The sequence below is a fragment of the Cyprinodon tularosa genome, unplaced genomic scaffold (assembly GCF_016077235.1).
Source record: "Cyprinodon tularosa strain WSP-4 unplaced genomic scaffold, ASM1607723v1 ctg171, whole genome shotgun sequence".
In the NCBI taxonomy this organism is placed as follows: Eukaryota; Metazoa; Chordata; class Actinopteri; order Cyprinodontiformes; family Cyprinodontidae; genus Cyprinodon; species Cyprinodon tularosa.
Window position 1 is genome coordinate 506,107 of NW_024038541.1, and position 12,903 is coordinate 519,009.

General features: G+C 37.0%; 1 protein-coding gene across 5 annotated transcripts in view; it reads left to right on the plus strand.

The window, feature by feature from the left end:
- grid2 (glutamate receptor, ionotropic, delta 2) overlaps nt 1-12,903 on the plus strand; it is a 594,833-nt gene that overhangs the window by 468,846 nt on the left and 113,084 nt on the right. For all 5 annotated transcript variants that reach the window (XR_005280492.1, XR_005280493.1, XM_038281457.1 and 2 more), the window contains exon 12: nt 11,951-12,089. Coding sequence is in view for 3 of the 5 variants with exons in the window: in XM_038281457.1 (XP_038137385.1) it covers nt 11,951-12,089 (139 nt within the window). In the remaining 2 variants the exon portion in view is untranslated. The remainder of the gene's footprint in view (nt 1-11,950; nt 12,090-12,903) is intronic.

Here is a 12,903-nt window from a genome sequence, read left to right on the forward strand (position 1 = left end):
GTATTTTTTTTGCCCCAATTGTAATTTAGATATTTATTGTATGCACTTAAACTTGAAGTTATATGTGATTAATGAATGGGGAAACCTTTGATTGGGGTGCAGTTTTAAGGGAGAGAAATAACTTTGAATGTTATTAAGAACGGGTTGCAAAATTGGGGGGTTCTAAGTAGTGTGAACATAACAGATCGATAACAGTGACTCACAGATGTGTTAGCCTAGTCACTTGGAATAAATGTTGACAATTTTATGTTCCTGCCAAGGAAAGATAAATATTAACATCCTTTTACCAAAAGTCCCAGCTTGTCAGATACTGGACAGCTTGTTCAGAAGATGTAGGTAGATGTAGGTAACAAACTACAATCTTTCCTTGAGAAATTTACTTTAACATACATAAAGGTATAGTGGTCCACTTTTAATCATTCCAATTATGAACGCGCAAACAATTTGCATTTCCGCAAGGAGAAAGGTGTTAACCTTAAATGTATTTATTATTCACATGTGCTGACTAAGAATAGATGCAAAGGAAACATGCTTATCAAAGCCTTCTAGGTGGTCCAGAAACATAAAAACACCTTGATTTTTTTTCTTACATGTATGCTCTAAAAATAAAGATAACTTTCAAACTACCAAAACATTCAGGGATGTTCTGTATTTTGGACTTTTTTTTTTTCATTTGATTATATAAAAATCTTCAAGTCTCTAATTAAAGAGAAAGCTACAAGTCTCTTAGAAGCACAGAGCTGATTTTATACATACCGTACTTGACAAAACCAAGAAGAATAAAGCAAGAACTTGTGTGGGAGGGACAGTGAAATGAGAGGTACAGAATGTGGGTTGTGAGGTGTGAATTATATAGAATGACATTGTTAAAATTTAATATGAGCAACTCAAACACAATCCCCATCAAGTTAAAGGTCTTAGAAGGTGCATGCGTACCCACGGACTTAACTGTGTGCACATTAGAAACACACATGCACACTTTTTAGCAGTGAAGCGAAAATTGCTGAGAGAGCCATCTGTCAGAATTTGCACTCAGGGAGGCAGCCCCAGTCTTATTTGTGTGATAGACCAAGACTCACTTTGAATGCAGTCACCTGTAATGAGACCACAGAGTAATTTGCATGTCTGTTTTGTAGAGGAGCATGTCTTTCTAAGTATGCAAGTTTGATGTGATGAGAAATGGGACTTATCAAGGTCAGTTTAGTTTCACTCATTCTATATCGTTTAATGAAGGTTAAGTTGGTGAAATTTTTGTTATTTTGCACTGACTTGATATGAAGTAAAATGTTACAGAAGTATATAAAAGTTTTCATTTGGAGCTATTTTATTAGTTGACCACATTTTAAAACTGTGTGATCTGATTTATATAACTTTTTGAGCATTTTACATGCTTTTGCAGTATATTCAACATTTTTTTTTGCAATTTGGAAAAGAGGCTAAAATAGTCTAAAATTATGTCCTCTCCATCTTCTGTTTTTCACTCGTATACAGAATATGAAGTTTTCTGTTACACACTACATTTATTAAAATATTATAAGTATTTTACATTTAATTCAGGTAAGTGGTGACATACAGCAGTTGCTTTCAGCATCACTCATTGTTTGAAATGTATAAGTATACTTTAATTTCTGATCTGCTTCTCCACAACCGAAATAGTGTGAAAGTATCATCATTTGTAATACCAGAATCTTGCCTCTTGTGATTTTTTTCTACTAAAATGTCTTATTTTGCTTTCATAATTTAATACTGTAAGTTGGCTTCAAAAAGTGGTGCTTATCCTGATATTAATTACGTGGAAAGGTAGATACCTATTAGTTTGTGGTTTTTATTACAGTTTTTCAGACCGCTTGCTAAATGCATACATTTCCTTTCAAATGTGAATTTTAACTTGTTGGATTTTGCTTTTTATAAGTGCATTTTGTGAGGAAAATATGAAGAAAAATATGGCGATCAACCTGTGCCTTATATAGACTTTAAATCACTTCCTAATGATCATGAAAGGTAAGCCTCAATGGGAATCTTTCATTTGTGTCAGATTGGCATGACTAGAGATATCTGATTTGATTTCATTTTAGTTCATACTTTTGTCTTGTCTTTATTTGGATACAAATATTGCATTGATTGTCTATGTGTTATGATGACCCTGGAAGAGTATTTTTCATCTGAAAAAAATGTCTGATAAATTTTTTTGTTGAAAAAGTTATTACTAGTCTACATATTTGATATTGAAATATTAGGAAATAGTTTTCTTTTTGCATATTTTTTAATGTAGTGCCTTCCTTTAGATATTGTGGTATTTTAAAAGGGAAAAGGTATGCCAACCTAGTTTTGGGCCTAACAGAATCGTTTGGCAAAAATAATGTTTTAAAGTTTCATCCAAGATGGAATACATGTATTTTCCAGAAATTACTAACCTACACATTTCTTGATCGTGTAAACATTCCAGTCGGAATTATGTAAATATATTTCGTTTCATTTCATGCAATACTGTAACAATAATATAGATATCTGTCCAATGAAGACTAAGAAGAAACCGTGAACAGCCTTGGCTTTTCTTAGCTCCAGTAACCTGTACATACTACATACTGTAGTTTGTATTGATCCATTCATGGAAGGTGAGATGGAGAACATGGTCTGTAAATAAGCTCAAAGGCCCTTTTCTGCTGATTTCCTCATTTTCATGTTCCTAACAACCCAGAGAGGGAGGAAAAAGTGCTGATGAGGCTTCCGGGAAAAATGGGTGAAAAGACAAAAAATGACTTTCTTTAATAAATCCAATGTCAGGCATTTTCTGCATACGATTCAATAATAAATAAGCACATACAAAAACATTATCAAAGACCATTCGGTGTAGGGTTTTAGTCTTTAGGCATTCTGCATGGAGAGAGGGCGCTTGCCACAATAAAACACATGCATATAGATAGAAAATGAAAAACAGCCATGCACTGTGAAGGGAGCAAGGTTTATCACCAGAGTCCCTTCGTCACTGGCGCCAGACACAATCTTTAGTTGCGGCTTCCTCTTTATTGTTTTAAGGAACTAAGAACATGAAGAACAAGAAGCCAGAGAAGTTCGCCAGACAGAGAGAGTCTGCCGAAACGGGAAGAGAAAAAGTTCTGGAAGTGGAAGATGGGAGAAGCCCAGCAGATAGAGATCACCAGAGTAGGGGTTGGTGGTAGCTGGCCAGTGTCACTGGAGCTAAGTTAGGATGACGCACAGTCCTTCTTGGGGTAAATTTAAAGCCTTTTTTAAATGCCAGCCACAAACCTCTTAAGATCATTTCCTACTAGATTCTTTGATAATTCTTTTCTGTCTTCCATTTTAAAAATGTAAAAAAGCTTACCTCTGCTGCATCCCTTCACCACACGACAAAGCCACATCTAGTCCCTGAATTATTTTTCTTTTCTTTGCGGCTGTGGACAAATTTTTTTTTTTAAACTTCTGCGAATTTCATGTACTTTGTAGATACGTGGTGCTATCACTTTGCTTAATTTGACCAAAATTGCCTTTAGAAATTGCAAAAATTGCAAACTCGTTGCAAAGATCCCAACAGATCACCCTCTGAATGCACATACCTTGTAAATAAATAACAGAATATATATATATATATATATATATATATATATATATATATATATATATATATATATATATATAGAGAGAGAGGGAGAGAGAGAGAGAGAGAGAGAGAGAGAGAGAGAGAGAGAGAGAGAGAGAGAGAGAGAGAGAGAGAGAGATGGCAGTAGGGTACCGGAGCCCATCCCAAAGCCAGACTATCCCAAGTAATGTTTGATCCCAGGTCGCCACTTCCCCTCACCTACGCCCACGACATGGGAAAGTCTAACCCCTCCTAGCATTCAGCCAGTTTTCAGAACACATAAGACTAGGGGACTCTCAGGTTCAGTTGCTTGCAAAGCCTTCCTCTTCACACTCTCTCTATCCCCTTACTTACAGTGTCCCCTTTAGTGGAGAGCACTTGCAACATGATGTATAAAGGATATTCTTGCCAGTTCAATGGCCCCAGTGCGAGCAGGAGAACGATTGAACTCAGAGCTGGCTAAGCACCACATCATGCATAAGTCCACAAACAAGGTGGCACATCGGTCCAGAACCAAGTCCCCAACCTTGCTTCCAGCATGGACCCCAACCAAGGGTATGCCACCCCAAATCCACCTTGGTTACCCATGTCCGCTGACTCAGATTCCTGAAGGACCATGAACCAAGCCTCCAGGAGTCTCATCCTGGGACTCCCAATACCCCCTAGCAGGAGCAACCCGGCCCACATCAGCCCCAAAAGGCAGTTATTTCATTCTATGTGAGACAACTGTGTCAGTTAAAAAATATTCTAATTTTTCCATATTAAAATCTAGGACAGATGTACCAGCAGTTTCACAAATGCGCATTTCATTTGCAGTCTGGATTTAAGGTGGAAATGTTCACTCTTTGCTGCAGCACAGGTAGCCTGCTCTGCATGACGGCAGCAGACAGAAAGTGAACTGGAGGCGGCCTTATAGATCCACTCACTTGGGATGACAGTGTTTTGAAACTCACTATTAGTTTTTAAATATTAATATATAAAATTCCCATTGTGTTTTTGTTCTTTCAATATTTCAATACTTTGTTATATTTGTATTTGTCCTTTAATAATTTGAATATTGTTAACATTTTCTTCACAAGCTTTTCAAACTGAACACTTTGGTTTCTTCCCCTTCTTTTATAAAATACAACTGAGTCACTCGACAGTTTGATCCGTGAATGTAAGCATAGGCATGCTCTAAAGTTTTGATAGAAAATTAGGAAGCATGCTGCAAGAAGAGATACTATTTTGCACATCTCTGAATCAGAAAATCCATGCCTCTCAGCTCAAATCCTCATCTTTACTGGCCTGCCGGATCCTTTTTAATGGCGGCACTTGATGGCTTGAAAAAATTGCTAACCACATGGAAATTCCCTTCAGCTCTGGCTGATAGCAAGCTGTATTAGAGGTGGCACACATACAAAAGAGAGATTGAAAAGCAGAAGGCAGGAGAGCCGCTGCAGGAGGGACGCATGCCCTCTTTCGTCCCCCTCCTCCCCTTTTTTATTCTCATGCCTTTTCCCTCTTCACCCTGGCTCTGGCTCTGTAATATGTCTCTCCCTAGATGTTTATAATCACCGGGACACCAGCGGCCGAGCATGATTGAGATGCTAGAAGAGAAATTGATGGTAGAAAAAAATAAATAATGGTTCCTGCAAGTCATCAGACGGTAGAGGGTATAATCTGTGGCAGTTCTTGCTCAGTGGTGAGATTTGAAGCTTTACAGGAATGTCACACATATATAAAACTCTCCTGGATGTGCCCACAGCTCGACTGGCTTCAAAGCTCCACTCATCTGCAGCTACCTTCACTGCTGAATGTCAACAAGGGTGTGGAGAAGAGGGAATAGGCAGGGAAGAGGGTAGTAAGATATGAGGCAATGCAGGATGATGATGTGAAAGGGGGAGGCAGGCAGTGATAGTGTGACTGTGTTTGATGCTTAAGAGTTGCTTCATGTAAAATTTTAGCACTCAAAATATATAGAAGTCACCAACTCTTTTTATTTCTGTTTCCCCTCAAGGGGAAGAATTTTGATGACATAGATTATTATTTTCAACAGTACAACAGTACAACAGTTCAACAGTACAGTATGTGTGTTTATATGTTGTTGTTATATAAAATAAATGATAGTGAAGAGACCATGTCTGCTTTTAAATATACCAGCTGTATTTTATTCAATAATAGACAGCATTCTGTGGTTACACCGTGCAACATTTTTGTACCTTAAAACCTTTTAATTTAGTCATTAGAACAATGCAATTTACATTATGACCAACAATCTAGGTGCCTCTAGTAGCTGTGCAAACATTATTTTTGGGCAAAATGGATAAACTCAGTTTCGATAAAGGATGCCTGAGAATGTCGGTGTTTATTTTATTTTTTCCCCCCGTAGATTCTTTATTGGGTTTTCTATTTTACCTTGATGAGGTCCTTCTTACAAATGAATGTGATCTAAACTATTACCATAGAGCAACATCAAATACTTGTAATAAGAGTATGGTATTTTTGCTAGGCACTGCACTAAATTGCTTATTGTGTATGAAAATGGCCAACATAGTCACACATATGATTGTAGGTATTGCTTGTTTTCTTTTGCTGACTGATATTTAACAAATATGTAGATTTGCTTCATCTTATATAAGGGATTTTTTTCTACCTTTATATTTTTTATCCTTTTAATCTAGGTAAACAAAGCAAAATAAACTCTGTAGTTTGATTCTTGATGAGACATTGCCAAGCTTTGATAGGGGAGAAAAAGCTTCTTTCATTAGATGTTGCTTTGAACATCCTACTAACTTTGACTGGGTTTTGTAAAGACTTTAAACCTAATTATTTTCAGGCAGAAATCTTTACTGATTCCCAAGGAATGAGAAGTTGTCATAAGTGATTATAAAAAATGTATTGTGTGAAAAGGTTTACATTGCTAAAAGGCTTGAAATACGTAACAATACAAATACAATGAATTAGTACATTTGATTTATTATTGTTCACTCACATATCCATCCATCCATCCATCTTCCTCCGCTTATCCGGGGTCGGGTCGCGGGGGCAGCAGCTTAAGAAGGGAGGCCCAGACTTCCCTCTCCCCAGCCACTTCTTCCAGCTCTTCAGGAGGAACCCCAAGGCGTTCCCAGGCCAGCCGAGAAACATAGTCTCTCCAGCGTGTCCTGGGTCTTCCCCGGGGCCTCCCCCCGGTGGGACGTGCCCGGAACACCTCACCAGGGAGGCGTCCAGGAGGCATCCTAAACAGATGCCCAAGCCACCTCAACTGGCTCCTCTCGACGTGGAGGAGCAGCGGCTCTACTCCGAGTCCCTCCCGGATGACCGAGCTTCTCACCCTATCTCTAAGGGAGAGCCCAGCCACCCTACGGAGGAAACCCATTTCGGCCGCTTGTATCCGCGATATCGTTCTTTCGGTCATGACCCAGAGTTCATGACCATAGATGAGGGTAGGAACGTAGATCGACCGGTAAATCGAGAGCTTCGCTTTTTGACTCAGCTCTCTCTTCACCACGACGGACCGGTACAGTGCCCGCTTCACGGCAGACGCTGCACCAATCCGCCTGTCGATCTCCCGCTCCCTTCTTCCCTCATTTGTGAACAAGATCCCAAGATACTTAAACTCCTCCACTTGGGGCAGGACACCCCCCCTGACCCGGAGAAGGCACTCTACCCTTTTCCGGCTCAAGACCATGGCCTCGGATTTGGAGGCACTGATCCCCATCCCGGCCGCTTCACACTCGGCTGCGAACCGATCCAGCGAGAGCTGCAGATCACGACTTGTTGAAGCCAACAGGACCACATCATCTGCAAAAAGCAGAGACGCAATCCTAAGGCCACCAAAACGGATCCCCTCAACACAACTCACATATCTTTATTTTAAAGTGTGATTATAGTTGTTCCTTAATCCTAAAGGTAAAGGCACACGCACTTTCCTTGTCCCTTTGGTATGTACATTGAGTCCACAGAATAAAGACAGCGGTTAAAAGGACTGAAAGGACATTAGTTTGACAGGACAAAAGTAAAGAATGAATACTGTTACGATGCTCTAAGACTCCAACCTTGCGGCTTTTCATTGTAGTCTTTGTATTTTTGAGCCTCCTATGGTCGATCCAATCAAAAATACATTTGAAAGGATATTTTTTCAGAGCTCTGAGGAAAAAGGCCAAATTGTTAAAAAATGGCTTTTATCAGTAAGTTTCGAGGACGCTAGGATTTTTTTTCTCTGAACTGTCACCAGAACAACATTTACCAGCACTGCTTTACTTCTTTAAACATCTATAAAAGAACCACTGAAACTGATTAGGAATGAATGGGTCTGATGCTGTAACTTAAAAGATCTACAATTGATTTTGAAGGCTTTTAAGAGTTTTGACCAGAAAATTAAATTCTTTAATCTCAGAAGTTTAAAATTTGTTTAAGTCGGAGTAGCAATCAGCATTTTGTGCATCAAGTAAATTAACTGAATAGTTGACTTACTGAATAGTTGACTTGCCGTCTGTAGAAATAAAGAAAGCAATGCATAGTAAGAAGATCTAAGATCAAGTTCAGTTTGAGTTCCATTAAACTTGTTGAGTTTTAGTCTTATGTACATAGATTTGTTGTACTTGATCTGACATCACTGTATTTGTTTCGTTGATGTGATTAAAAAGAAATAGGCATAGAAAATAAAAGCTTTAAACTTAGAAGTATCTTTGAAGATACTCTTTTAAATTCAAATTTAAAAATGCCCATGAATTAGTTTCTCATTGGCAATTCTTCAATAGCCATCGGAAACCCATGTTTAAGGATTTCTTATAGCTTTATTAAGTTCACGTCAGTATATAGGAGTTGTAGATCACCATAGCAAAAAATGACAAAGTGGTCATAAGAATAAGAAAATATATTGGAATAAAAAGCGACTATATCAGCTATCAGTTTGAAAATCACAGAATCAGATTCAGAATGCTTACTTTTACAAGTGTCTGAGAGAAGCACCATGGAAAATGGACAAAAGGGGAGAAGCGGACAATGTTTGGCCTCCAATGTAATTCATAACATGTGAATGAAAAGAACCCAGTTAGTTATGTTGTCAACCAACCACTTACATTACACAACTGATTTACGGGTCAGTTCCCCCAGGTCTACCAATTAGAAATTTCCAGTTGGGGCCTTGAAAGTGCAACATTTAAACCCAACACTACTGTATTCATAAAGCTAACAGATTTAGTTTAGAGTTAGTTAGATGAAAGTAATTTAGCCCAAGCAAACTCCCAATTTGAATCTCATAGCTAATTGTCGGAGAAGAGAAAATATAGTGTCAAGAAGGCCTTCTGATCTTTATGACTTTAAATTTATAAGCAACAATAAATCACTAAATACCAGTGAAGCATTTAAAATGCTGGTCAGCAAATATATGAAAGGTCTGATTGCTCTAGCAGTAATAGCGTTGTCTTCCTCTGATTTCCTTTCTTTACAATGGTATGAACAATGTAAGATATTCAATTTGATATAAAGTCCAAAAAGTCCAAAAAGATCATTTATATTGATTTTATAATTAATATTGGTCTTGTCTTATCTTGTCTTTTACTGGACGTGCACTTGTGAAGTCCAAGATGAGATAGAGCAGACTGTACTTAAAACCAAAAAGTAAAACTATTCTTAAACATATATTTTTGCCAAAAGAGTTTCTCAAGCAACTTACTGAGAAAATGTAACTAGTTTCTACCCACCTCTGGTAGTGTAATAGTTATATTATGCTTTAATGCTTTAAGTATGATATTAACTTTAAACATACAGCAGCTGGTAATTTTAGGTGCAAGCCATCTGAGAACCAATCAACGATGTGACCAAGGGTCTAAACATAGATTAATGGGATTTAAAAATAAAAGCATCTCGTTAAGTAGTATTTGACAAATGTAAATAGAATGGGAAAGATGAGGTTAGCTTAAAACTACATCATTCTTGGTAACCTTTATGAGCAAAAAGGATAGATTTGATTCTTTATTTCGAAGGAAGAAGCAGTTTAGACGGAAAGCCATATACAGTATAATCTATGCAGGGTTCCTCTGTTACTGCAAAGTTGCTTAACAAAGATAGAACAAGTCTGCTCTAATTTTTAGAAATATGTAAAGATGGACATCAAAATAAACCTTAATAAACGAAAACCCTAACTGTGTCTTGGCATTTGTTTATCTCGTAATGCAATAAACCACTAAAAATATCATAATTTATGATACAGAGCAATGACTATTTCTCAACAAATGATTTTCTGTAACATTTTTTTTTCAAATGGTGTGTTAGAAGTTGCAAGTCAGCTATTAAGTGAAACATGTTGGTTTTCTGTTGTTAAGAAGTTTAATGATTAGGGACCTCTGCACCCTAGATGCAAGTAAGTTAAGAATGAACCACATTATGCCTCAGAATATTCCATTCCCCTTACCCCAAAATCTGTTGGATTCCTACCCTACCTTTTTTTTTTTTTAATGTTAATGAGAGATTCTTTAGTTCTCAATGTAAATCTCAAAATTGTCTGAATGCTGCCAAAGTGGTTGAATGGTGGCTAGTACAGTTTAATTTCCATAGCATTTACAGTACATGTTGATAAATGACCTCTGTTACAGGTACACCATAGTGTGAGTTCCTTTATAAAAGTGACTCATACATCCAGGTTTCCGATGCCTCAGTTTCACCTGGTACCAGATCTGCTCGGATATCTATCACGTTAAATTTCATCAGTCATTAGACATACACTACAGATGTTCCCGGCTCGGCACACTGATGCTGCATTATCTTTTTGTAGTTTCCTGGCAACCACAATGTTTTACATCATAATGGCAATGTTTAGCCAATCATATAGTATAACATTACCGAAATGCTAAGGGCCCGAGTAGATCAGACCACTAGAGCTGATCTTATATTATATATTTATATATAAGTTGAAAGTAAAAGAATTTGAAGCAGCCTCAATCATCTATCAATCACAATCAATCTATAATTGTTTTACTTGATATGTTTTTTTTTAGTTTTTTTTTTTATGTACCTGTCATTTATTTTAATGTATCTATGTTTCTTATGTAACTTTGCTGCCTCTTGGCCAGGACTCCCTTGTTTTTTAATCTCAATGGGATTTTTTTCCTGGTTAATTAAAGTTTAAATTAAAAAAAAATAATAAAAAATAAATCTAACATTATAATATTACATTGCCAAGCCAGCTCCACCAAAGTTTTCTCAACCTCCTAAAACTTGATTTAGACTTTTCATAACAAGAATGTTCTCATATCTTTGGAAAGCCAGCTGGACCAGCTTGTAATAGTTTTTTGTCAACTGATTATAAGCAATAAAAGACATATTTATAATTTTCTTCATTTTTAATTGAGAGGACAACAACAATTTCACAAACTAAAACAAGGAAAAAGAAAAATCAGGTGAATAAGATAAAAACAACAAATCCTAAAATAGAAGATTAGCCATGCAATTGGATTATTTGATTTGCTTGTTGTGGAGAGCCCATGCATTATAGTGCCTTTGGGCTAGTTATAAAACCTGATGTCAGCAGCTAATGTACAGTATAAAACCCAGAGCGTGGAGAGATAACAAATTCAAATTGAATAAAGTAGAGCAAGCCAGGCCCCAAAAATATGCAATAAAATGGCCTGAAAACAGCAGCAAGGGAAGGCGACAGGATAAAGGTACAGTAACATGCGATTATGTGTGTGTCACATACTGTATGTTTCTGGGTAAGAAGAGCTAGGAACAAGGAGTGCTGACATCAACAGTCGTTTATTTAACAGTGGCTAAATGAAAACTCAGGCCGAAAAAAATCTATTTATAAACGTACCGCCCTCCTGATGTATGCGCTAACCTTTATTTAATGTTTTAAACTAATATAAAAATGTAATCTGATCATCATTTGGTGTCAAGACAAGGTCCTTTAATTGTGTTTCTATCTTTTTGAGTCTTGTTTAACCTTTTCATAACATGAGGACCCAAATTTGGGTCCTCAGCACTCGCCCCAAGATGGTTTTTAGACCTGTAACATATTCTCTGGGGTCTTGCTTTATTTTGATACCAAAACAATTAAATTAAACTCTGTAGTTCTTGAGATATATTCAATTCATTTTAGGCATGTTATTTTTAAGAATATTTCTCGAAAACAGGCCTAGTGTCCAAGAGGTTAGTATATTCTGCATTTAACGTTCTTGATCAGTTTGGAATCTATTCCTGCTTATTAAGATAAATTTGAAATTAAAGCATCAGATCATCATACATTATGAGACATTTTATTAATGTACACATAATTCTTCAAGATTCTGCTTTTCCAAAATGTGAGTGTGATAATTTCCAATAGTTAGCAAATCTTTCTAAACCATTATCTCTCCTTCTTTTTCCTAGGTGGAGAAGTCCCATACACCACCCTTGCAACCAGGATGATGATGGGTGTTTGGTGGATGTTTGCCCTCATTGTCATCTCTTCATACACTGCTAATCTAGCAGCTTTCCTCACTATCTCACGGATAGAGAACTCCATACAGTGAGTACCTATCAAATTATTTCCTTGGCGAGGGAGAAAATTTACTTAAAAGAAGTAAAAATAAAGTCATCAAACACCTTTATTTTACAGACATTTATCCCCTTTTGGTATTTCTGTTACTATAAATTAATTGTCTGCTCTATGACTGTTCCTTATTATACATTTCTCTATAAAAATACATTATACAACCTTTCATTTTAGTTGTTTAGAAAACGCAAATAGTGTAGTTTAAACAATTTTGTGTTTTTGAATAAAAAAAATATACTTTGATAATGTGGACCTATTTCAGTAATTCAACTAAAATAATTTAACCTTATTCTTGTAAATGTGGCTTGCACTTAACAGTATCTCATATGAGCATTGAAGGTTAAGCTACAAAATAATATCTCAAGCTGTCTGTTCACGGGGTGCTATAATTGGACTGAACCTATACTGATGGCTCAAGCACTTTCACACAGAAAGTCACATTCACTGTGACCCACTGATATGCAGATTGGTTGGCAACTAGGGGTTCAGTGATATAGCCAAGGACAATTTAAAATGTGATGTGTGTGTGACAGTAGAAGAGGTTGAATCAAAATACTAACATTTTAATTGGTGGGCAACTGCAACTATAACAAAGCCAAAGTTGTCCCAAAAGATGCATTCAGACACATTACTGGAAGGTTTAATGAAAGGAAAAGGTGTTGCAGAAAACATACAAACATAGGATGACTTCAGCTATAGGCGCATTGAAAAGCGACTTCACATGTGCAAGACCCCACCCCAGTTTGATGTTGGGGGGCAGAAACACTAGCAGTTTTTAGCAGTAAAG